The following is a 23,560-nucleotide window of genomic DNA, read 5'->3' on the forward strand; positions in this document are numbered from 1 at the left end:
ACTTCCCTGTTAAACAAAGAAGAAACCCTGTCATTGTGTTGATTAATTTAATGTCTATAGTATATCAGTTAAGTGGGTTTTATTTCTTCTACTTCAGCAAGTAGACAAACCAGTTCAGACTTGGAACCTAGAAGTCTGAAAGTCTTTAATTTTTGTTTGTTCTGTTTTGGGGGTTTTTTTTGTTGTTGTTTTTAAAGATCCTGCAAAGTAATTTTGGAGCATTGCCAAGAATCTGTATAGCTTACTGTCTGATGTAGTGGGTTCGTTTTGCCTTTTTTCTTTCTCTCTCTTTTTTTTTTTTTTAAAGATGATGAGCTGCTTTATGTTTGCCTCTTTTTCCGGAGCAGGATGGGTGGAGCTCACCTGTCTCTTGTGCTGTTTTGAGCATCTCTGTTTCTTGCTCCTGTTGATAAGGAGTGAGGATAAGGAGACAGTTCTTTCTCTAATTACAAAGTGGGTAGCATTTGTGTTTTGTAGGTAACAGTTGCTAGGTAGAATTGAATTAAATATTTGAAAACGATTTCATTCCTGCGTAGGTGAAAACTTAACCAACTGTTGTTACTGAAGGACAGTGTATTACTGTCTTTGCACTCTTTAATCCTAGGTGACTTTTGGGAGTTCAATATCAGACAGAAAACATATTTAAAACAGTTGAAATATCTTCCTTTCTGTTACGCATTCAAACAGCCATAGTTCTCTTTGAGGCACCAAGAGCCAGAGAGAATCTGGCCTTGGCCCTGCCCCTGCCAATTTGTTGACAAGAGATGATGATGTCAGTTCAGTAACTGTATACATGTCTTAACTGGTTGGATTTCAGAAACCATCTTGGCTTGAGAAGTTTATCTCCTGATATCTGTGTATTTGACTATGCTTGAATATTTTTATACTTTTTTCTTATAAATGCAGTCAAATTATTGTTAAACTCACATTTGGAAATGATTTACAAGTGTCACTATATAGATTTCCTTTATAAATGATGAAGAGCTTGCAAAGAGGCTTATCTTCCCCCAATGGCATTCATAAACATAGCACTCTACAAAGTAAGAGATAGCAACTTAGCTATCTTAGCTATTTTTCTAAGAATGTCTTATGTACTGGGCAATGACCACGTGTTGGGGCATTAGCCCTGAATAAGTCCCTTCCTTCATGAAACTTACTTTTAATTCCTCTTTACCGAGCTTGGCTTAAAATATAGCATGAATATAAGTACTAAAATTATAATACCTTGCAAGATACTTTGGTTATTGGTCATTTGAAGGTTGAAGCTCTCAAAGGTAATATTAACAGAATTGTTCTTGGGAGCAATTCAAGTAGTATTGTTTGTTTACTGATTCTTGAGTGTCAGTTATACCAAGTGTGTTTAATAGCTTTCTTTCCCGTTCCTGTTAAAATGGAACTTAAGCACATGGGCTTCCCAGGTGGTGAAGTGGCAAAGAATCTGCCTGCCAATTCAGGAGACTCAAGGGATATGGGTTCAGTCCCTGGGTTGGGAAGATCCCCTGAAGTAGGAAATGGAATCCACTCCAGTATTCTTGCCTGGAAAATTTTATGGACAGAAGAGCCTGGTGGGCTACAGTCCATGGGGTTGCAAAGAGTCGGACACGACTGAGTGAGCGTGCACACACACAATCACTAGCACATCTTTCATTGCCTTCTACAGCTGAAGAAGTGTCACTCTCCACTTGTACCCTGGATTCCATCCCCTCTCCTCTACTCAGGGTCACTCCTGCAGTTACCCCTCCTCTCTCCTCCATGGCAGTTTCTGCCTCATCAACATATAAAACTGTTTAACTGACTTAAATAGTTCTTTTAAAAAACCATGGACCTCACATCCTTTCCCAGCCACTACCCAATTTTCCGTTCCCTTTCACAACAGAATTCCTTGAAAGTGCCATGTGTATTTGCAGGTGCCACTTCCTCACCTCTCAGCTACTCCTCATCCGTGCAGTTGGGCTTTTATTCATCCTCATGACTCTATGAAATTGCTCTTAGCAATCCTCAAGGGCGTCTCTCTTGCCAGATTGAATAGCTAATTCTCAGCCCTCCTCCTATTCAACTTTGGGTACCTTTTGAACCAGCTTTCCACTCCTGTCTTGAAACAGTCCTTTCTTGGGTTCTGTCACACCACACTCATCTATTTTTTTTTCATCAGTTATTAATTTTCAGTATTCTCTATGGCTTCCTTCATTGCTTAACTCACCTGAATGTTGGAGTCACCTAGGAGTCTGCCTTTGGCCACCTTCTCTATCTGTGCACTTTTCCTAGATGCCCTCATCCAGGCCTTATCTGTCTGCAGAGGACTCCTAAATCTTTGTCTCTAACCGTTGACTACTTCTTGGAGTCCCAGACCTATATTTCCAACTGCCTGTTTTGACACTCCATCCGCATAATAATAAGCATGACTAGCATTTACTGTTTGTGGTAGGCCGGGCAGTATTCTGAGTACTTCATAGGTATTATCTCACCTAATCATGCCCACCCGCTGAGGTAGCCACTACTATTCCCCGACTAGGAAACGGGTATCCATTGAAGTGCTTGGATATCTAGTAGGTATCTTACACTTCCCATGTCCAGAAAGTCTTGACTTTCTGCTTTCTCCTTGTTTCAGAATGACTCTGCTGTTTACCCAGTTGCTTGGGTCTAACATAGGAGTTATCCTTGATTTATCCCTATATTCATATTCCAAATAACCCATCAGGAAAATCTGTATTACCTTCAGAATACCTTCAATGCAACTTCCTCTCATTCATTCTTCCAGCACAAGAAGTCTTAGCCATTACAGTCTTCTGACTGGACTATTCCCTCATCTCCTCGCTTGTGTTCTTACTTCACTAAAGTTTGTTCTTCACACAGTACCTGTGGATTCCAAATGTAAATCCATCAATTCTTACTATTCCCTTCTTTAAATCTGTGGGTGTCTCTCCCCCGTCTCCCCTCCCGCAACTGCGTGAGTGAATCCAGGTTCCTTCTGTCCTGCAAAGCTGTGCGTAATCCGGCCTCTGGTCAGGTCTGCTTCTCCAGCACCACCTCTTCTCATCTCTTGCCCTCTGCTCCACAGCCACACTGGCCTTGTGATCTGTCATACGTGTCATACTCGTCATTATCTCTGGGCCTTTGCACTTACTGTCTACTGAGAAAACTGTGTCCTCTAGATCTTCATACGTCTGTCTTTCTGTCATCATTTAGGTCTAAACCAGGATTCAGCCAGTGTGTTCTGCAAAGGGCTGAATGGTCTCTGTTGCCAGACTCCCCTCTGCTGTTGTAGTCTAAAGGACAGCCATAGACGATACAGAAACTGTGACACAAGGGGCTGAGTGCCAATAAAACTCTTACTTGCGCACCATGAAATACGGATTTCATATAATTTTCATGTGCATGGTTCTTTGGATTTTTTAACCATATCAGTCAGTTTAGTACAGTCACTCAGTCATGTCCAACTCTTTGCAATCCCATGGACTGCAGGACACCAGGCCTCCCTGTCCATTACCAACTCCCGGAGTTTATTCAGACTCATGTCCACTGAGCCAGTGATGCCATCCAACCATCTCATCCTCTGTTGTCCCCTTCTCCTGCCTTCAGTCTTTCCCAGCATCAGGGTATTTTCAGATGAGTCAGTTCTTTGCATCAGGTGGCCAAAGTATTAGAGTTTCAGCTTCACCACCAGTCCTTCCAATGAATATTCAGGACTGATTTCCTTTAGGGTGGACTGGTTGAATCTCTTTGCAGTCCAAGGGACTCTCAAGAGTCTTCTCCAACTCCACAGTTCAAAAGCATCAATTCTTCAGCGCTCAGCTATAGTCCAACTCTCACATCCATACATGACCACTGGATCCATACTAGATCCATACATGACTACTGGATCCATATTAGACTGCCGTCTAGCTTTGACTAGATGGGCCTTTGTTGGCAAAGTAATGTCTCTGCTTTTTAATGTGCTCTCTAGGTTGGTTATAACTTTTCTTCCAAGTAGCAAGTGTTTTGTTTTTTTATTTTATTTTAATTTTTTTATTTTTTATAAATAGTCCCTTTATGAAATTCACTTTCATGAAGCCATCTAAACATGCCATCTACTTTCTGCCATGTCCTTGAACGGTACAGGAGAGTGAAAGTGAAGTTGCTCAGTTGTGTCCGACTCTTTGTGATCCCATGGACTATAGCCCACCAGGCTCCTCAGTCCATGGAATTTTCCAGGCAGAAGTACTGGAGTGGGTTGCCATTTCCTTCTCCAGGGGAGCAAGTGTTTTAATTTCATGGCTGCAGTCACTATCTGCAGTGATTCTGGAGCCCAAGAAAATAAAGTCTGTCACTGTTTCCACTGTCTCCCCATCTATTTGCCATGAAATTATGGGACAAGATGCCATGATCTTAGTTTTCTTAATGTTGAATTTTAAGCCAGCTTTTTCACTCTCCTCTTTTGCTTTCATCAAGAGGTTCTTTAGTTCTTTGCTTTCTGCCATAAGGGTGATGTCATCTACATATCTGAGGTTATTGATATTTCTCCCGGCAATCTTGATTCCAGCTTGTGCTTCTTCCCGCCCAGCATTTCTCATGATGTACTCTGCATAGAAATTAAATAAGCAGGGTGACAATATCCAGCCTTGACGTACTCCTTTTCCTATTTGGAACCAGTCTGTTGTTCCATGTCCAGTTCTAACTGTTGCTTCCTGACCTGCATACAGGTTTCTCAGGAGGCAGGTCAGGTGGTCTGGTATTCCCATCTCTTTCAGAATTTTCCACAGTTTATTGTGATTCACACAGTCAAAGGCTTTGGCATAGTCAATAAAGCAGAAGTAGATGTTTTTCTGGGACTCTCTTGCTTTTTCGATGATCCAGCGGATGTTGGCTATTTGATCTCTGTTTCCTCTGTCTTTTCTCAATCCAACTTGAACATCTGGAAGTTCATACTACTGAAGCCTTGCTTGGAGAATTTTGAGTATTACTTTGCTAGTGTGTGAGATGAGTACAATTGTGCGGTAGTTTGAGCATTCTTTGGCATTGCCTTTCTTTGAGATTGGAATGAAAACTGACCTTTTCCAGTCCTGTGGCTACTGCTGAGTTTTCCAAATTTGCTGGCATATTGAGTGCAGCACTTTCACAGCATCATCTTTTAGGATTTGAAATAGCTCAACTGGAATTACATCACCTCCACTAGCTTTGTTCATAGTGATGCTTCCTAAGGCCCACTTGACTTCACATTCCAGGATGTCTGGCTCTAGGTGAGTGTGAGTGATCACACCATCATGATTATCTGGGTTGTGAAGATCCTTTTTTGTATAGTTTTTCTGTGTATTCTTGCCACCTCTTCTTTTTTTTTTTTTTTTTTTACCTCTTCTTAATATCTTCTGCTTCTGTTAGGTCCATACCATTTCTGTCCTTTATGTGCCCATCTTTGCATGAAATATTCCTTGATATCTCTAATTTTCTTAAGGAGATCTCTAGTCTTTCCCATTCTGTTGTTTTCCTTTATTTCTTTGCATTGAACACTGAAGAAGGCTTTCCTTTTTTTTTTTTTTCTTTTTTTTAAACCATGTAAAAAATGTTAGAAATCATTGTTAGTTCATGGACTGAACAAACCAGGTGGCAGGCTAGATTTGGCCTGTGGCCAACAGTTTGCCAGTTTTTGGTAAACTATCACTTTAGAAAAGCATTTCCTGACCATCCGAGTGAAAATAATTCCCACTGGTAACCCCTCATCAATCTTTAGTGCCTTTGTTTCCTTGTTATATATTTATTTTCTCATGGGTCAGAAATTTTGTCAGTTCTTCACCTGTGTATGTTTAGCATCTAAAGCAGTGTTTATTGACAATATAATACTTCTGGAATGACTGAATACCAATCACATTTGAATTTTAACTGTCGACTGCTATCTGGTCTCCCTTTATTCACTCTCTTTCCTACTCTGATTTTCTGTGTATATATTTAAATATCCTATCTAGAAGAAACAAATTTCAGAGTTACACCTTTTCTACATTTGAAACTCAAAAGTAGCTCCTGCTGTTTAGGGACTGAATTGTGACCATACCATCCTAGAATTAACAAGGTTCTGACAGTTCATTTGTCTTTGATCTTGGCCCTGCTGTGGCTACCCCTTTCCAACCAAATCAATTTTTATCAGTCTCTGCATCTTATTTCCTACTTCTTTCCACTACCCCATCCCATTTATTCTAAATCAGCCATGTTCCATGATTTATTTCCTTCAGAGCAGCATGCTAAAAAACTTTTGTGGATTGTGAGCCTCTTTGAGAATCTGGAGAAATTTGTGTCTTCATCCGGCAGATGCCCATGTAAACAAGTTTTGCCTGTGATTTCAGAGAAATCTCTAAACTTTCTCCTGCTTGTCAACTTGTCCACTGCTCATTGCATGCTTAGCCTCTTTCCTGATGGGAGAGAACTCCCCTCCACTGCACTTTGTCTTCATTTCCTCTCAGAGTCCACCCCACCTTCCCATCCCTTTTCCTTCTGTTACTGATTTGCTGCTGAGAAATTTCAGCCTCTCCCTGGCTGCTGTGTCCTCCTTCAGCAAATGAACACAACAGCTCAAAAAGTCATCCTCCCAGGTGCGTCCCTGCATTGTGTCCATTCTCTCCTTTCCTGTGTAATTGAGTTTTTTTCAAAAGAGTGGTTTGTACTCACTTTCGCAGTAGTCACTTTGCAGTCACACCTTCACCCACTGCACTTGGGCTCCTCCTGCCTCTAACACTGCCTTGAAGTGGACCTCGGGAAGGTCACAGGTGACCTCCCAATTACCTCTGTACAAGTTCCAGTCCTTCCCCAGTTCTGCCATCCCTTGATGTGTGTTCTTCCCTTGACTGTTACGTACTTAGATACAAGATTGTTCTCCTTGGCCGTTCCATTTCTGTCTCTTCCCTAAGCTTCCCTTTCTCCTGTAGGTGAAGGGTGGGTATTCCTTGGGAACCCGCCATGGGTTCCCCTTTTCTCTCTGTATTCTCTCCCTGGGTGACTGCATTTATACGTACAGTTTCAGCATTCATAAATTCACTGAATCAGATGCATTTCCTCCAGATGGTTCTATCTAACAACTCGGACAGACATTTCAAATTCAGTTGTCTAAAGTGATTTACCTTCCCCCTCATTGAAACTTCTTTCTTTAGTCCCAGTCTTATAAATATCACCATCAACTTGCACGTCTTTACAGATAACCCTTCATATTAAAGCCATGTTCATTTTGCCTCCTAGCCGTCTATGTAATCTGTGCTTCTTCTCAGTCCCCAGTGCCACTGCAGTCCTTTTATAACTGTTCTTACTGCCTCTGGCTTTAAAGGTAATAATCTCTACTTCCCCACTGCTGTCATAGTGATCTTTTGAAAATCTAAATCTAGTCATGCCTCTCCCCTGCCCGAAAATGTTACCGATGAGCTGGAGCCCTCAGGATGAGGCCTGCACTTCCTTGAAGAGAAACTTCAGACTCATAAAGGCGTTTAAGACCTTTCATGATTTGCCTCAGCCTTTTCCCCTTCAATATCTTATGCCTTTCCCACATCGGCCAGGGCCTCAGCTCTGCTGAACTGTTTGTAATTTCACTCCATGCCATGCTACTTTGTACCTCTGTCCTTTGTATGTGTTTTTCTCTCTGCTTGCAGTATCTCCCTTCAACCCCAATTTATTATCCTTCAGAAGTTGGAGTAAGCTTTTCATCCTTTCTGCAGTGGTTTTCCTGGCTCTTCTCCTTGACTGAGTGAGTCACCTTTCTGCTGTGCTTCCATATTCATTCCTCTGGCATGTGTATTCCTCTGGCATGGCAGGAAACACACTGCATTCCATTAATTTAGAAAATGTTTTATTTTTAACATTTTAAAAATTAGAGTATAGTTGCTGTATAATACTAAGTTACAGGTGTACAATATAGTGATTCATAATTTTTAAGGGTTATACTACTCCATTTCTAGTTATTATACAATATTGGCTACTTATTCCATTGATTGAAAGATCTGTTTGTCACAGACTAGCAGATACTTGAAGGCAGAAACTGTCTTTTATCTCTATATTCATCCCTTAACCCAGAAACGGGCTTATATATTTTTTAATGAATGAATGGGTGAATGAATTGATTTAATCTCTCTTACCAGCCTAGATTTGACTATACAGTGAAAGTGAGAAATAGATTTAAGGGACTAGATCTGATAGACAGAGAGCCTGATGAACTATGGATGGAGGTTCATGACATTGTACAGGAGACAGGGATCAAGACCATTCCCATGGAAAAGAAATGCAAAAAGGCAAAATGGTTGTCTGAGGAGGCCTTACAAATAGCTTTGAAATGAAGAGAAGCGAAAAGCCAAGGAGAAAAGGAAAGATATTCCCATTTGAATGAAGAGTTCCAAAGAATAGCCAGGAGAGATAAGAAAGCCTTCCTCAGCAATCAATGCAAAGAAATAGAGGAAAACAACAGAATGGGAAAGATTAGAGATCTCTTTAAGAAAATTAGAGATATCAAGGGAACATTTCATGCAAAAATGGGTTCAATAAAGGAAAGAAATGGTATGGACCTAACAGAAGCAGAAGATATTAAGAAGAGGTGGCAAGAATACACAGAAGAACTGTACAAAAAAGATCTTCACGACCCAGATAATCACAATGGTGTGATCACTCACCTAGAGCCAGACATCCTGGAATGTGAAGTCAAGTGGGCCTTAGGAAGCATCACTATGAACAAAGCTAGTGGAGGTGATGGAATTCCAGTTGAGCTATTTCAAATCCTGAAAGGTGATGCTGTGAAAGTGCTGCACTCAATATGCCAGCAAATTTGGAAAACTCAGCAGTGGCCACAGGACTGGAAAAGGTCTGTTTTCATTCCAATCCCTAAGAAAGGCAATCCCAAAGAATGCTCAAACTACCACACAATTGCACTCATCTCACACGCTAGTAAAGTAATGCTCAAAATTCTCCAAGCCAGGCTTCAGCAATACGTGAACTGTGAACTTTCAGATGTTCAAGCTGGCTTTAGAAAAGGCAGAGGAACCAGAGATCAGATTGCCAGTATCTGCTGGATCATCGAAAAAGCAAGAGAGTCCCAGAAAAACATCTACTTCTGCTTTATTGACTATGCCAAAGCCTTCGACTGTGTGAATCACAATAAACTGTGGAAAATTCTGAAAGAGATGGGAATACCAGACCACCTGACCTGCCTCCTGAGAAACCTGTATGCAGGTCAGGAAGCAACAGTTAGAACTGGACATGAAACAACAGACTGGTTCCAAATAGGAAAAGGAGTACGTCAAGGCTGGATATTGTCACCCAGCTTATTTAATTTCTATGCAGAGTACATCATGAGAAAGGCTGGGCTGGAAGAAGCAAAAGCTGGAATCAAGATTGCCGGGAGAAATATCAATAACCTCAGATACGCAGATGACACCACCCTTATGGCAGAGAGTGAAGAGGAACTAAAAAGCCTCTTGATGAAAGCAAAAGAGGAGAGTGAAAAAGTTGGCTTAAAGCTTAACATTCAGAAAACTAAGATCATAGCATCCGGTCCCATCACCTCATGGGAAATAGATGGGGAGACAGTGGAAACAGTGTCAGACTTTATTTTGGGGGGCTCCAAAATCACTGCATTTAGTGACTGCAGCCATGAAATTAAAAGACGCTTACTCCTTGGAAGGAAAGTTATGACCAACCTCGATAGCATATTAAAAAGCAGAGACATTACTTTGCCAACAACGGTCTGTCTGGTCAAGGCTATGGTTCTTCCAGTGGTCATGTATGGATGTGAGAGTTGGACTGTGAAGAAAGCTGAGTGCCGAAAAATTGATGCTTTTGAACTTGGTGTTGGAGAAGACTCTTGACAGTCCCTTGGACTGCAAGGAGATCCCACCGGTCCATCCTAAAGGAAATCAGTCCTGGGTGTTCATCGGAAGGACTGATGCTGAAGCTGAAACTCCAGTACTTTGGCCACCTCATGTGAAGAGTTGACTCATTGGAAAAGACCCTGATGCTGGGAGGGATTGGGGGCAGGAGGAGAAGGGGACGCCAGAGGATGAGATGGCTGGATGGCATCACCGACTCGATGGGCATGAGTTTGAGTAAACTCCTGGAGTTTGTGATGGACAGGGAGGCCTGGCGTGCTGCGATTCATGGGGTCACAAAGAGTTGGACACGACTGAGCGACTGAACTGAACTGAACCAGCGTAGAATCTCATGGATAGAGGAGCCTGGCAAGCTATAGTACATGGGGTCGCAAGAGTCGGACATGACTTAGCAACTAAACTACCACCACCAGCCTGAGGTCAATCTCCCTGTGTGTTCTTTTTTCTCCCCCAAGGTTTACTTGTTTATTTATTTTATTTTTGGCTGCACTGCGTCTTGTTGCCACGAACAGGTTTTCTCCAGTTGTGGCGAGCTGGGACTCCTCTTCCTTGCTGTGTGCTGGCTTCTCGTTTCGGTGGTTTCTCTTGTTGCAGAGCATGGGCTCCAGGGCTCAGGGACTCAGTAGTTCTAGTGCACAGGCTTAGTTGCCCCTCAGATGTGGGATCTTCCTGGACCAGGGATCAAACCTGGGCCCTCAGCAGTGAAAGTGCCAAGTCCTAACCACTGGATCACCAGGGAATTGTAGCCGGTGACACACAGAGAAATGTGCCAGCAGAAGTGATAACTAACGGGAGTAAATTCCCAAAGGAGAAGTGTTACCCTTTAACTGGAGCTACTGAGATGCACTGTATGCCTCCTTGATGTTTCTTCATCTTCTTTAGTTCTTAGTAATTTTCTTAGTTCTGTGGCCTCCTCATATGATGGAACCATATATGATGATATCAAAAATTATAGGCCTTCAAAACAATTTCAAACAGTTAGGTGTCAGGGTGCTTTTGATACAGTCTGTGGTTATGGATGTTAATATTTATGAGTTGATCCATCAGTAAAACCTTTGTAGTTGAAGAAATTTGGTATTTTTAAACCCAAAAGAGTAAACATTTTGGAGACAGAAGGGTGCTAAGTTACCTACCACCTAATTCAGTGCTCTGAAGTGCTGAGGAATCTCACAAGAAAAGAAAGGAGCTATGAGCAGGCACCCAAAACCTTATTCACTGAAGGCCAGATGTGCCCAAGCTTGTTTATTAGAGTAGTTTTCAAAATAACTTTGGAATCACCACATAAAATCGGGAGATGGGAAAACTCCAGGTGAGTGATTTCTGTTGTAAGGTAAATCAGGAGGAATTGAGGGGAGGAGATAAAATCTATGCATTTTAGTTGGGAGTAGGGAGGAAAACGCACTGGCCTCTATCAATCAGTTGCAAGTTAGATCAGATATCACTGGTATTCCTAGAAACTGTGTCACATCTAATCACCGCAGATGATTTAGGTCTCCATTACTTAAACTCTCTCCGATTTCTAACGCTGGAGTGGTGCCTAGAACAACACTGAGGCATGGAGATAGACATTGCCATCCTTTGGAAGAATTTTGAAATGTGTTGAATATTTCTCCATGAACCTAATACTGATACAAGAGGAAGAATGCACTATTCCAAGATTTAAGCCAGTTTTTAAATTCCAGAATATGAATTACATAGTAATTTATCCTTTACCGACATTTTAAAGGATTTTGAAAGGAAGGCTGAGATTGGGCACCTGCCTATCTGCCTTAGATACTTCTTGGGAGCAGAGTCATGTCTTAACTCCTCTTTGCATCAGAAACAGATAGTGTATACATGGTTCTTGAATGAATGGAAAAGTAAAAGAAATAGTGCTTTGTTTGCAAAGTTGTCCTAGTAGTACATAATTCCTTGAATATAGAACTTAATGTATTTTTCTAAAATGTCTTCATCATTACATTTTATATGTAAACATTATTGTCTGTAATACTTATTTTGGGTTCACTTAGGTTCCCTTGTGGAAAACATTCTTTATCGCTTCATCACAAATATAAGAGCCATTAAAGGATTAAAATCCTACCATTAACATAAAATAAAAATCCTCAAATGTTAGGATATTTATGGGTAATGTAGAATTTGCTGTTAAAGATACGTTTGGAAGTTCTCAAATAACCCCTAGAGATAAGGGTTGGGGTAATAAATTTTACACGTTTATTATTTTAGAATTAACTTTCACTTAGGAAATGACATTAGCTTCATTGGATTCCTAATCTCTGGAAGCTAAATATGATTTAAGGGCTTAGCTTGGCAAGGATATTTTTCTATCTTTGGTGGTAAGGAGAGGATACAATTTTGATGATCTATTCTCCAAGGACATCATTATCCAGAGGGAATAGGTTTGTTGCCTCTTGCCCATACTTTGTCTTGGAATTCTGTGCTCATCAGAGAAAGCCAGAGTGAGAAGTATAACTGGCTGTTTGGGCCCAGTTTCCAGAAATACTTGGTCCCGTGTAGCATGGTGTCTCCCGTTTCCTCTTTTCAGGGCTGACTAGGCTTACTTGGCCGTAGTGCCAAGTGAAACAAAGAATGTTAGTCATTCAGCTGTGTACAACTCTGCGACCCCCACCCCCACCCCCATGGACTGTCACCCTACAGGCTTCCCTGACCATGGAATTCTCCGGGCAAAAATACTGACGTCAGTTGCCATTCCCTTCTCTAGGGGATCTTCCCGACCCAGGGATTGAACCCTGGTCTCCTGCATTGCAGGCAGATTCTTTATCATCTGAGCCACCATAGATTTAATTGCAGCTCCTCTTTGTTATCTTTTTGTAGACATTTGGACTTAGTCTTTTGATTTCTAGGCAAGTCTGAGGAAAGCCAGCACTGTTACCTTGTTTACTGCATCTTCCGGGAACTGATGAATTTAAAGGGGGTTATGGAAGAGACAGGAGAGGCAGAAAGAACTTCATTTGTAGCACCTTTTTGCAGGATTTTTTTCTCCCAGCGCTTTCTCAGCTTGGGGGGCTTTTATATGGAATTGGAAGTTCACAGTTAGTGGATGAGAGCTCTTTAACATAACAATGATGGCTTTTGTTTTTGACTAAACTGTCTGGATTGTTTAAACAATGGGTGCTTATTTTTTAAGTGTGCTTCAAGAAGTCAACCTGTCAATATATTTCAAGTGAAAAGAAAGTTCTTGGATGGAAGTAAAGTCAGCCTTTTCTTATTCCAACTACAAGGCCACAGAGAAAGAGTTAACGCTTTCTGTCATTTTGGAAAGTACTTGGAAACTTTAAACATTGGCAGTTAGTTTAATTACTGCTTGACAGCTCTGTAGTACTCTGTTTTGGAGTAGATTGAATTAGGGTTGTACAGTTACATATTGAGAAAGTTTAAAATATAGAACATAGCAATGTGAATCTCATGTTTCTTTTAAAGATTAATCATGTTTTGTTATTTCTGCTTTGGTTACTTTACCTGTTGGTTAGTGTGTGTATAATTGCTAGACCTCTCTTGTTGCAGCACTCTCAGAGCATAGAATTTATGCATTTAGCAATGTAGTCCCCTGGTAAGTGTTAGGAAATCCCCAGATGTCTTTGTGAAATGCATAGATTACCAGGTTGTTCCATAAAGAAAGTGCCTGAAAAGAATTAATTAAATCAGAAATTTTAAGGATTTGAAAATGGGCTTCATGTTACTTTAATAGTAGCAGAAAAAATTTATCGAATTTTGTAGTGTAGATAATTTATTGGATTCCTCTAAATCTAGTTTTAGACTGTAGGCCTTATGGTACAAAGTTCTTTGTAACTAACTGTATGGTCTTGGGCAAGTCATCTGGCCTTTCAGAGCTTCAGTTTCTAAAATCACATCAATAATAATAACTACAGTGTGGATGCCACATTATAGTTTTCTGAGTGATTTTACATAAATTACATAACTCCCGTAAATTATTTCATTTATTCCTTGTAACATTGCAATAAACGAAGAAATCGAGACCTCAGACTAACCCTTCCCTCTCTACGGTGGTTTCGTGTCTCCACAAACAAGAGTTGAACTGGTCCCCTCTAAAACTGGGGGGGCTTTAACTGTTCAGATTTAATTTGGGGATTATCAGTATCAGTTGGAGGTACAAGAAAATCTGTCTTTAATTCCTTAATTTGTTCTTTTATGTGGATTTTGTTTCTGGCATCTGAAATTCTCTTTCTCTTCTCTTTCTAGAAAGAATTCTTAGTCTCTGAATTGGTGAATGTCTATTAATCAGGTTGTTTAAATGGACCGTGTTTTCTTGAGAATTTGTTCAAAATTGGTTAAATCCTTAGTATTTTTTTTTTTTTAAAGCAGGTTAAAAGTTAGAGGGAAAGAAAAGTTTTTGCCTTTTGCCTTTTCTAATACAACTGAAATTAAAGGCTTTCTTCAATTATCCTTGGATGCATTTCACCCTTTATGTGGTCAATTCACCATCCTTTCACAAATGCTGCTGCCCACCATTAAGTCTCTTATCACAGGGCATTTAAAAATGATGCCATAAAATGCATGTTGAGAATCTTTGGATCTCAAATGTATAGAAATCACATCCAAATGTCAATTCCTGAGTTAAGGAACTGACGATTTTGGCAATTTCAGTCTCTTAATATTTAGTAGACAAGAGATTATGATACTGTAGGTTATTCCTTATGTGCCTGTAAACTTTACTTGTTGAAAATATTTTTTATTGGGGCTGTGTATTTCTGCCATTGTACTGATTTGCTTACTTGAGTTAAAGTCATTCTTTAATTGTTTTGGGCTGTATCTATAGGTTGAAATTTAGGACTGTCCCCTGTGTACACCAAAGGTGACTTATCAATGTTCAGTTACTACACAGCTCCTGTTTGTCTGTATTGAAGCCATATGGCTGGGTTTATTTATTTCAGTATTAAGTTATTTTATAATAATATCCATAGGAATGATGATGATTGATATATAGAGGCTAAATTTTCCAAATTCATTTGTGTCTCCTCTGGGCATTTCTTTGGGATATGTTCAGATTTATGGGTTGGTTTTTTTCCCTGATTTTAAAATAATTTTCCTTTGTTGTAGGATGAGCAGTTCTTAGGTTTTGGCTCAGATGAAGAAGTCAGAGTACGAAGTCCCACAAGGTCTCCTTCAGGTATGACCCGTTAAACACATGATGCTTTGTTAAGAGACTGTGACTTCCCCTTGCCTTCTTTGCATGTAAAAGGCGGTCTTAGATTTCTTTTGGAGAAATCCTTCCCTTTCCCTCACACTACGTAGGAAATGGCTTATGAACTAGCCCTCTTTATGGGGCTCCTCTCTGTTAGATCACTTTTGGTTTATCCTTAATTATGCTTCTCTATGGGAACCACCTGTGGCATGGGGCTAGATTTCCCTCGAATGCTTATAAAATTTGGTAGGCAAATTGAAGGTTACTTACTAATAATGATAGCATCCTCAGATTTATGCATTTTGAATTGTATAGTACCAATAATTTGACCGTTGTTTTTTTTGTTTGTTTGTTTGTTTTGACCGTTGTTTTAAACAGGTGAAATTTGGTCTACTTTTGTCAAAGAACTAAAAACAAAGTATTGGCACTCTATGAAACTGTTTTACCTGATCCTTGAAAAACTATGTGAAAGAAAATAAAAATGACATGGGTGTTCCCATTTATTAACAATATTTGCCATTGTTCTCACCAAGAAAATATCTAGAATGCGTTGAAATTCTAGACTTAACAGCAGTTTCCTGTGAGATGATCCTTAGTGGAAATAACATCTAATGGCTTGCAGAATTCTGTTCTGTATAAGAGGGAGATAGATCTTATGATGAATAAAAATTTCCCATTTGTGCTGCCATTCTGACTTCTTGTATGGTTGTCTTTGATTTTATGTGGATAAACAGGCTAGTTAAATATGATGTTAGCTGTGCTTTTGGTTCTTGTCATTGATGTTTGTGACTATTTGTCATCATTTGCATTTCATTCAAGAGTCATCATGTACTATATAGTAATCTAACTCAAACACAGTACGTTAACAATTTTTCCTTTCCCAAGTGGTGATAGTACTGCTATTCTAGCTGGAAGAACTTGACCAGTAGTATTCCTGTACCTGTGCCACTTAGAGAGTAGCAATTGTCTCTTTTAAGATGTGATAAAATCTTAAAACTTCATATCAGAATGAAGGTGATTTTAGAGATTGTCTAGTCTAACCCTTCACTTATGGATAACAAAATGAGGCCAGGAAAAGACACGCTGAGTAGTTACTTCTAACTGATTTGTGAGTTCTTTGAATATATTGTGGATTATGGAAGTTAGCAGCAGAGCTGGACTTTTCTCTGTTGTGCTTTTTTCTACTTGTCCACCAAAAGTTTCTTGTAAAAGATGGATCGAAGAGGTTTTCAGAATTAATAAAGGCCTATGAGTGGCAACATTCAGATTTACCAAGATTATAAGGAATCTTGTGATGTACATCTGGGTAGAGTTTAATTTGTTGATTCACAACCCTTGATGGCTTCCTCTTGTTTTTTTCCCTTGGCTGTCAGTGTATCTCAAATATTGTCTTTTTTTTTTTTTTTTTAAAGGAATGAAGCGTAGTTTCCCTGCTGTCTCATAGTCCATTTTGTTGTGATTAGCATATACTGAGAACAGATACATGAGTCCTTAATCTGTTAAGAGGAGTCTCAAGTTAATTGGTGAGGAAAGCATTTATATTTAGAAAGCTCAACAATCAGACCTTTGTTGATTTCTGTTCTGTTAGGAAGCTGGTTCCAAAGTCTAAAATGTTCGTCACAATGGCATAAATCTCTTCTGGTACCTGTTAGGGGAAGTTTTAATCTCAGAAGAATGTTGAGTCATATAAAACATGAAAAGTCATGAGAGAAGAGATGTGACAGGCGAGGCAACTCATATTTATACATTTAGAAAGTACAGACAATACAAAGAATTTTAGGGAGTTCCCTGGTGGTCTAGTGGTTAGGATTCTGGGCTTTCACTCCTGGGACCAGGGTTCAGTTCCTGGTCAGGGAACTGAGATCCCGCAAGCCTTGCAGCAACACCTCCTCCCACCCAAAAGAAAAGAATTTTAGAAAACTGTGGTTTTCTGAAGCCTCTTGATACCATAGCAAATTGAGTTGATTAAAAGTTGGCAGATTCCTTTTATTTAGAATAGAAGAAATCTGATTTAAATAGTTTGCTCTTGACATCAATTATGGTTAAATCTTGTTTGTAATTTAAGACTGGTTCAAAAACCTATAGATAAGGGAATAGATTAATGGATATCTCATGCCGGTTCACTGATTAGCTCACCTGCCACTGAGTTCAGTGATCTTTTTCTGATGTCTCATGAATGAATATTTTTCTTTTCAGTGAAACTTTCTTAACTTACTTTGGCAAAGCAGATTGAAAATATAGGAAGCTGAGCAGCCTGTAGAAGTTGGTGTATTATTGTAGCCTATGGACGTTGGTATATTATTGATTGGAGAGCAACTGGTTCATATTTATTAAAGCCAAAATTCTGAGTTGAAAAAAATGGGATGACTTACTATAAATGTGTTCTCAAATGTTACTCTTGATGACTAGAATATGGAAAAGGTCATACAGATTTTTTTAAAACAGATTTTTTTTTTTTTAAAGTTCAGAAAAAAAGCCTTGTTCACCTAAAGATGTAGGAAAATTAGTTTTGTATATATTAACTGCTCAGTTGAAAACCTCTTTGATTGTCTTAGTTTTTCTATCAAAAAAGGAGTTAAGGGTTCCTTTAGGTAGAATGTTATTTACTTGATTTCTTTGAGGCAGGTTTTTGGTGAAAAGAAACTAAGCACAATAAAGATGTTTTATTGACTGATTAAACCCAGATAGAGTTCAGTATAGAATGACTTTTGCTAAATTATCTTCAGTTTAGTTAAGACCTAAACTGCAAAGCTAAATATATGCTCTTCATTGTTTAATTTCTATACACAGTTAAAACTAGTCCTCGAAAACCTCGCGGGAGACCTAGAAGTGGCTCTGACCGAAATTCAGCTCTCCTCTCAGACCCATCTGTATTCTCCCCTCTAAGTAAATCAGAGACCAAATCTGGAGATAAAATCAAGAAGAGAGATTCTAAAAGTATAGAAAAGAAGAGAGGAAGACCTCCCACCTTCCCTGGAGTAAAACTCAAAATAACACACGGAAAGGACATTTCCGAGTTACCAAAGGGAAACAAAGAAGATAGCCTGAAGAAAATGAAACGCACGCCTTCCGCTACATTTCAGCAAGCCACAAAGATTAAAAAATTAAGAGCAGGTAAACTCTCTCCTCTCAAGTCAAAGTTTAAGACAGGGAAGCTTCAAATAGGAAGGAAGGGGGTACAAATTGTACGCCGGCGAGGACGGCCTCCATCAACAGAAAGGATAAAGACCCCTTCAGGTCTCCTCATTAACTCTGAACTGGAAAAGCCCCAGAAGGTCCGGAAAGACAAGGAAGGAACACCTCCACTCACAAAAGAAGATAAGACAGTAGTCAGACAAAGCCCTCGAAGGATTAAGCCGGTTAGGATTATTCCTTCTTCTAAAAGGACAGATGCAACAATTGCTAAGCAGCTCTTGCAGAGGGCAAAAAAGGGGGCTCAAAAGAAAATCGAGAAAGAAGCAGCTCAGCTGCAAGGAAGAAAGGTGAAGACACAGGTCAAAAACATCCGACAGTTCATCATGCCTGTTGTCAGTGCCATCTCCTCGCGGATCATCAAAACCCCTCGGCGGTTCATAGAGGATGAAGATTATGACCCTCCAATTAAAATTGCCCGACTGGAGTCTACACCGAACAGTAGATTCAGTGCCACGTCCTGTGGATCTTCTGAAAAATCAAGTGCAGCATCTCAGCACTCCTCTCAAATGTCTTCAGACTCCTCCCGATCCAGTAGCCCCAGTGTCGATACCTCCACAGATTCTCAGGCCTCTGAGGAGATTCAGGTCCTTCCTGAAGAGCGGAGCGATACCCCTGAAGTCCATACACCACTGCCTATTTCCCAGTCCCCAGAAAATGACAGTAGTGACCGGAGAAGCAGAAGGTATTCGGTGTCAGAGAGAAGTTTCGGATCCAGAACCACAAAAAAATTATCCACTCTGCAAAGTGCCCCCCAGCAGCAGACCTCTTCCTCTCCCCCTCCACCCCTGCTGACACCGCCACCCCCACTGCAGCCAGCCTCCAGTATCTCTGACCACACACCTTGGCTCATGCCTCCAACCATCCCCTTAGCATCACCATTTTTGCCTACTTCCGCTGCTCCCATGCAAGGGAAGCGAAAATCTATTTTGCGGGAACCAACATTTAGGTGGACCTCTCTAAAGCACTCTAGGTCAGAGCCACAGTACTTTTCCTCAGCAAAGTATGCCAAAGAAGGTCTTATTCGCAAACCAATCTTTGATAATTTCCGCCCCCCTCCACTAACTCCTGAGGATGTCGGCTTCGCGTCCGGGTTTTCTACGTCTGGTCCTGCTGCTTCAGCCCGATTGTTTTCACCTCTCCATTCTGGAACAAGGTTCGATATGCACAAAAGGAGCCCACTTCTGAGAGCTCCGAGGTTTACTCCGAGTGAGGCTCACTCTAGGATATTTGAGTCTGTAACCTTGCCTAGTAATCGAACTTCTGCTGGAACATCTTCTTCAGGAGTATCTAACAGGAAAAGGAAAAGAAAGGTGTTTAGCCCTATTCGATCTGAACCAAGATCTCCTTCTCACTCTATGAGGACAAGAAGTGGAAGGCTTAGCACTTCTGAGCTGTCACCTCTCACCCCACCGTCTTCTGTCTCCTCCTCGTTAAGCATTTCTGTTGGTCCTCTTGCCACTAGTGCCTTAAACCCAACTTTTACTTTTCCTTCTCATTCCCTGACTCAGTCTGGGGAATCTGCAGAGAAAAACCAGAGACCAAGGAAGCAGACTAGTGCTCCAGCAGAGCCATTTTCATCCAGTAGTCCCACTCCTCTCTTCCCTTGGTTCACCCCAGGCTCCCAGACTGAACGAGGGAGAAATAAAGACAAGGCCCCCGAGGAGCTGTCCAAAGAGCGAGATGCTGACAAGAGTGTGGAGAAGGACAAGAGTAGAGAGAGAGACCGGGAGAGAGAAAAGGAGAATAAGCGGGAGTCCAAGAAAGAGAAAAGGAAAAAGGGATCAGAAATTCAGAGTAGCTCGGCTTTGTATCCTGTGGGTAGAGTTTCCAAAGAGAAGGCTGTTGGTGACGATGTGGCCGCTTCATCTTCTGCCAAAAAAGCAACCGGGCGGAAGAAGTCTTCATCACTTGATTCTGGGACTGATATTGCTTCTGTGACTCTTGGGGATACGACAGCTGTCAAAACCAAAATACTTATAAAGAAAGGGAGAGGAAATCTGGAAAAAAGCAACTTGGACCTCGGCCCAACTGCCCCATCCCTGGAGAAGGAGAAAACCCTCTGCCTTTCCACTCCTTCATCTAGCACTGTTAAACATTCCACTTCCTCCATAGGCTCCATGTTGGCTCAGGCAGACAAGCTTCCAATGACTGACAAGAGGGTTGCCAGCCTCCTAAAAAAGGCCAAAGCCCAGCTCTGCAAGATTGAGAAGAGTAAGAGTCTTAAACAAACTGACCAGCCCAAAGCACAGGTACTCTTTTCCATCTTGCCCGTTAAAATCAACAGTTTCTCGAGCCCCTTCTAGGAGCAGGTTTGAGGCTGTTTCAGTTAATATCCAGTTATGGGAATCAGGAAAAGGTGGTGGCATCTGCAGTGGTCCTTTAAGAACAGATAGGATTTTGATAGGTAGAAAATGATAGAGGAGAACTTTAAAAGAGGAGAAACAGCATAGATAGAGACAGAAAAGTATAAAATATATGGGACAAGCAGGGAATAGCTGGACTGCTTCATGAAGGCAAGTGATGAACTAAGACCCAAAGGTACGTGGGGCCATATTACATCGAATGCCAAGTTGTTTGTACTTAATGGGTTTGGTGTGATGGAATCTCACTTAATTTTGAAGGTACATTTTTGCAGTCTAATTGTTTTACTGTTGTTTGCTATAGAAAACAGGGAAGGGGGATCTCTTCCCCTGAGTAGTGAGTGACTAGAACAGTAGATAACAGGTGTTTGCAGAATTCATATGAGAAGCACTTAGCCTCAAGTTGTGGTACAGAAAAGCTGTATAGTTCAGTTAGTTAAGATGATGACAAACAGATCTTTGTAAAGAGCAGCACTGTTTAAGTGAGCTAGACACTGGCCTTTTATGAGAAAACCTGCCAATCTTTAGATTGTTTATTAAAATTGTCATGTAGTAGTTGCATGTTTATATTAACATATCAAGGTTAAAATGACCACAAACTTAGACTTTAACGTAATTCAGCATAGTGGCACATTTACAGTTAGTAATTCTGCCATTTGGGAGGTCTAGCAGGAATATGATGAGACTTGTGACACCATTTTGGATATTTTTAGTTAACCTCCTAGTGATAGGAGCTGCAGCTCTCTAAAATGTTAGACATTTCTCTTTGGAGCTGTGGCCTTTTATGCCTCCATTTGTAAGTTATTTCCCCCTCTTCTCTGGTGATCAGAGAAACAGTCTGTTGCTAGATAAGCCCTATTTAAATGAGACTGAACTCCTTGATAATACAGACTGGCAGCTTGAATTTTTTTGAGGGGAATTTTAAAGAAGTAGTATAATTGGGAATAGACGCTTAGTTGATTTCTGTTTTTTTTTATTAGAATCCTTTTCTGCCAATTTTAGAAGTAGGTAATTTCTGTATATTGATGTGGCATATCAGCTGGGGATAACTAAAGTTGTATGTGTTGACTCTAGACTATAATAAGTTAATCAACTATACCTTGGCTTCATTCAGTTTTGTTTTCACCACAGATGGTTGTCATTGTTTGTTCTGGGCTTGCCTCCTACTCAGGGTCAAGAAAGCGACTCCTCGGAGACGTCTGTGCGAGGACCCCGGATTAAACATGTCTGCAGAAGAGCTGCTGTTGCCCTTGGCCGAAAACGAGCTGTGTTTCCTGATGACATGCCCACCCTGAGTGCCTTACCATGGGAAGAACGAGAAAAGATTTTGTCTTCCATGGGAAATGATGGTAGGTTGGGGATGACCTGGATTTGTGTGCTCATCATCCTGCGGGTTTGCAGTGGGCTCTGCCCAGTATTGTATGCTAGGATGGGCCCCCCAGGAACCAGATGTCAGTGGGAGGATTGACCAGGTAAGGATCTTATTAGAAGAAGTGCCTGAAATATGGATAGGGAGTTAGGAATGCCTGGGGGAGCTGTCCGCCTGCTCTGTAGGTCTGACCATAGTAAAGGAGAGCGGGAAGGAAGGCCGGGCAGAATCTTCCTGGAAGCCATGCAGTATGAGACAGCTCGGCACCGCTTTCGGGGAACCCTTGGGCAAACACAGACTGTCAGGGGAGTCTCATGTCTCCTCTGAGCAGGGCCTGCGTTAGTGTTGCTGCCATGCTTGTCACAGACCAAGAGCAGCCCCTGTGGTCAGTGTGGCCTCTGTGCCCCTGGATTTCAGAGTGCCGCAGCTGGGGCCCGTGGTCAGTTAGGCTGTCTGTGGTTGGAGGTCCTGAGACATATTCTCGTGGTTACCATATCATACCTAAACTCTGGGTGACTGCTCAAATGAAATTTAGAGGTTAGAGTCTTTAGAAGCCTTCAGTTCATTTTCAGTGTTTGGATTTCTGCTGTTGTAAAGCTGCAAGTTGTAGGCATTTTGAAACTTTTAAGTACTTACTTAAAACAGGCTCTGAGTTCTGCATATGACTATTATAGTGAATTTCATTTCTGGTGTTCCAGTTAAAAGAAGGTTTGAATGTGTATACTGACATCAGTAGGTTGTGAGAATCTCCCCTCTGCTCTTGGGAAGGCACCAGATACTCCCTCAGAGCTGATGATGCATTCCTTTAACAGACAAGTCATCGATCGCTGGCTCAGAAGATGCTGAACCTCTTGCTCCACCCATCAAACCAATTAAGCCTGTCACCAGAAACAAGGCGCCTCAGGAACCTCCGGTGAAGAAGGGACGGCGGTCCAGGCGGTGCGGGCAGTGTCCCGGCTGCCAGGTGCCTGAGGACTGTGGTGTTTGCACTAACTGCTTGGACAAGCCCAAGTTCGGTGGCCGCAACATAAAGAAGCAGTGCTGCAAGTGAGTGCGCGTCCCCCCTCGGGGTGGCCTTGGCCGCTGTCCTGGCCTGTCAGAGGAAAACGCGTCCCAGCACCCAGTGTGCTTGTGCTGAGTCTCTTTGAGTTGCACAATGAGTTGCACAGTTGGACTTTGTGCTAGGTTTGGGTCTCGCTTAAATAAGAAAACCTTGGGGGCAGTGCTGGGAACCTTCTGTATCTGCTCAGGTCAATCAGGTAGCCCTTAGCCACATGGCTGGTTAGTAACTGAAACGTGTTTGGTGTGACTGAGGAACAACATTTAAAATTTTCATTTAATTTTAAACTTAGCCACATGCGCCTAGAGCTACCATTTATCATGCAGTTCTGAAGGGTTACTACTTAAATGCTGACAAATTTAGGCATAGTATTTGTTAGGTCAGCTGAAATTACCTTTATGGCACTCAGGAAATATTGATGACATAGGTCTCTCTGCTCTCTAGCTCTCAGAATGTTTTCATGCCTGTGGAAGCCTCTCCCACCCTGCACACAGCTTGCAGAAGCTTAGTTCGCTGACCAGGAACTGAACCCAGGCCATGGCAGTGAGAGTGGAAGTCCTAACCACTGGACTGCCAGGGAATTTTCTGGAA

The 23,560-nt window shown here is 41.3% G+C and overlaps 1 protein-coding gene across 4 annotated transcripts in view; it reads left to right on the forward strand.

Moving 5' to 3' along the window:
* Positions 1-23,560, forward strand: part of KMT2A (lysine methyltransferase 2A) — an 80,317-nt gene that overhangs the window by 13,605 nt on the left and 43,152 nt on the right. For all 4 annotated transcript variants that reach the window (XM_061145291.1, XM_061145301.1, XM_061145310.1 and 1 more), the window contains 4 exons: positions 14,901-14,970; positions 17,776-20,429; positions 21,712-21,889; positions 22,722-22,956. In XM_061145291.1, the coding sequence (XP_061001274.1) occupies positions 14,901-14,970; positions 17,776-20,429; positions 21,712-21,889; positions 22,722-22,956 (3,137 nt within the window). The remainder of the gene's footprint in view (positions 1-14,900; positions 14,971-17,775; positions 20,430-21,711; positions 21,890-22,721; positions 22,957-23,560) is intronic.

This window comes from Dama dama, chromosome 1 (genome assembly GCF_033118175.1).
Source record: "Dama dama isolate Ldn47 chromosome 1, ASM3311817v1, whole genome shotgun sequence".
NCBI classification, from domain to species: Eukaryota; Metazoa; Chordata; class Mammalia; order Artiodactyla; family Cervidae; genus Dama; species Dama dama.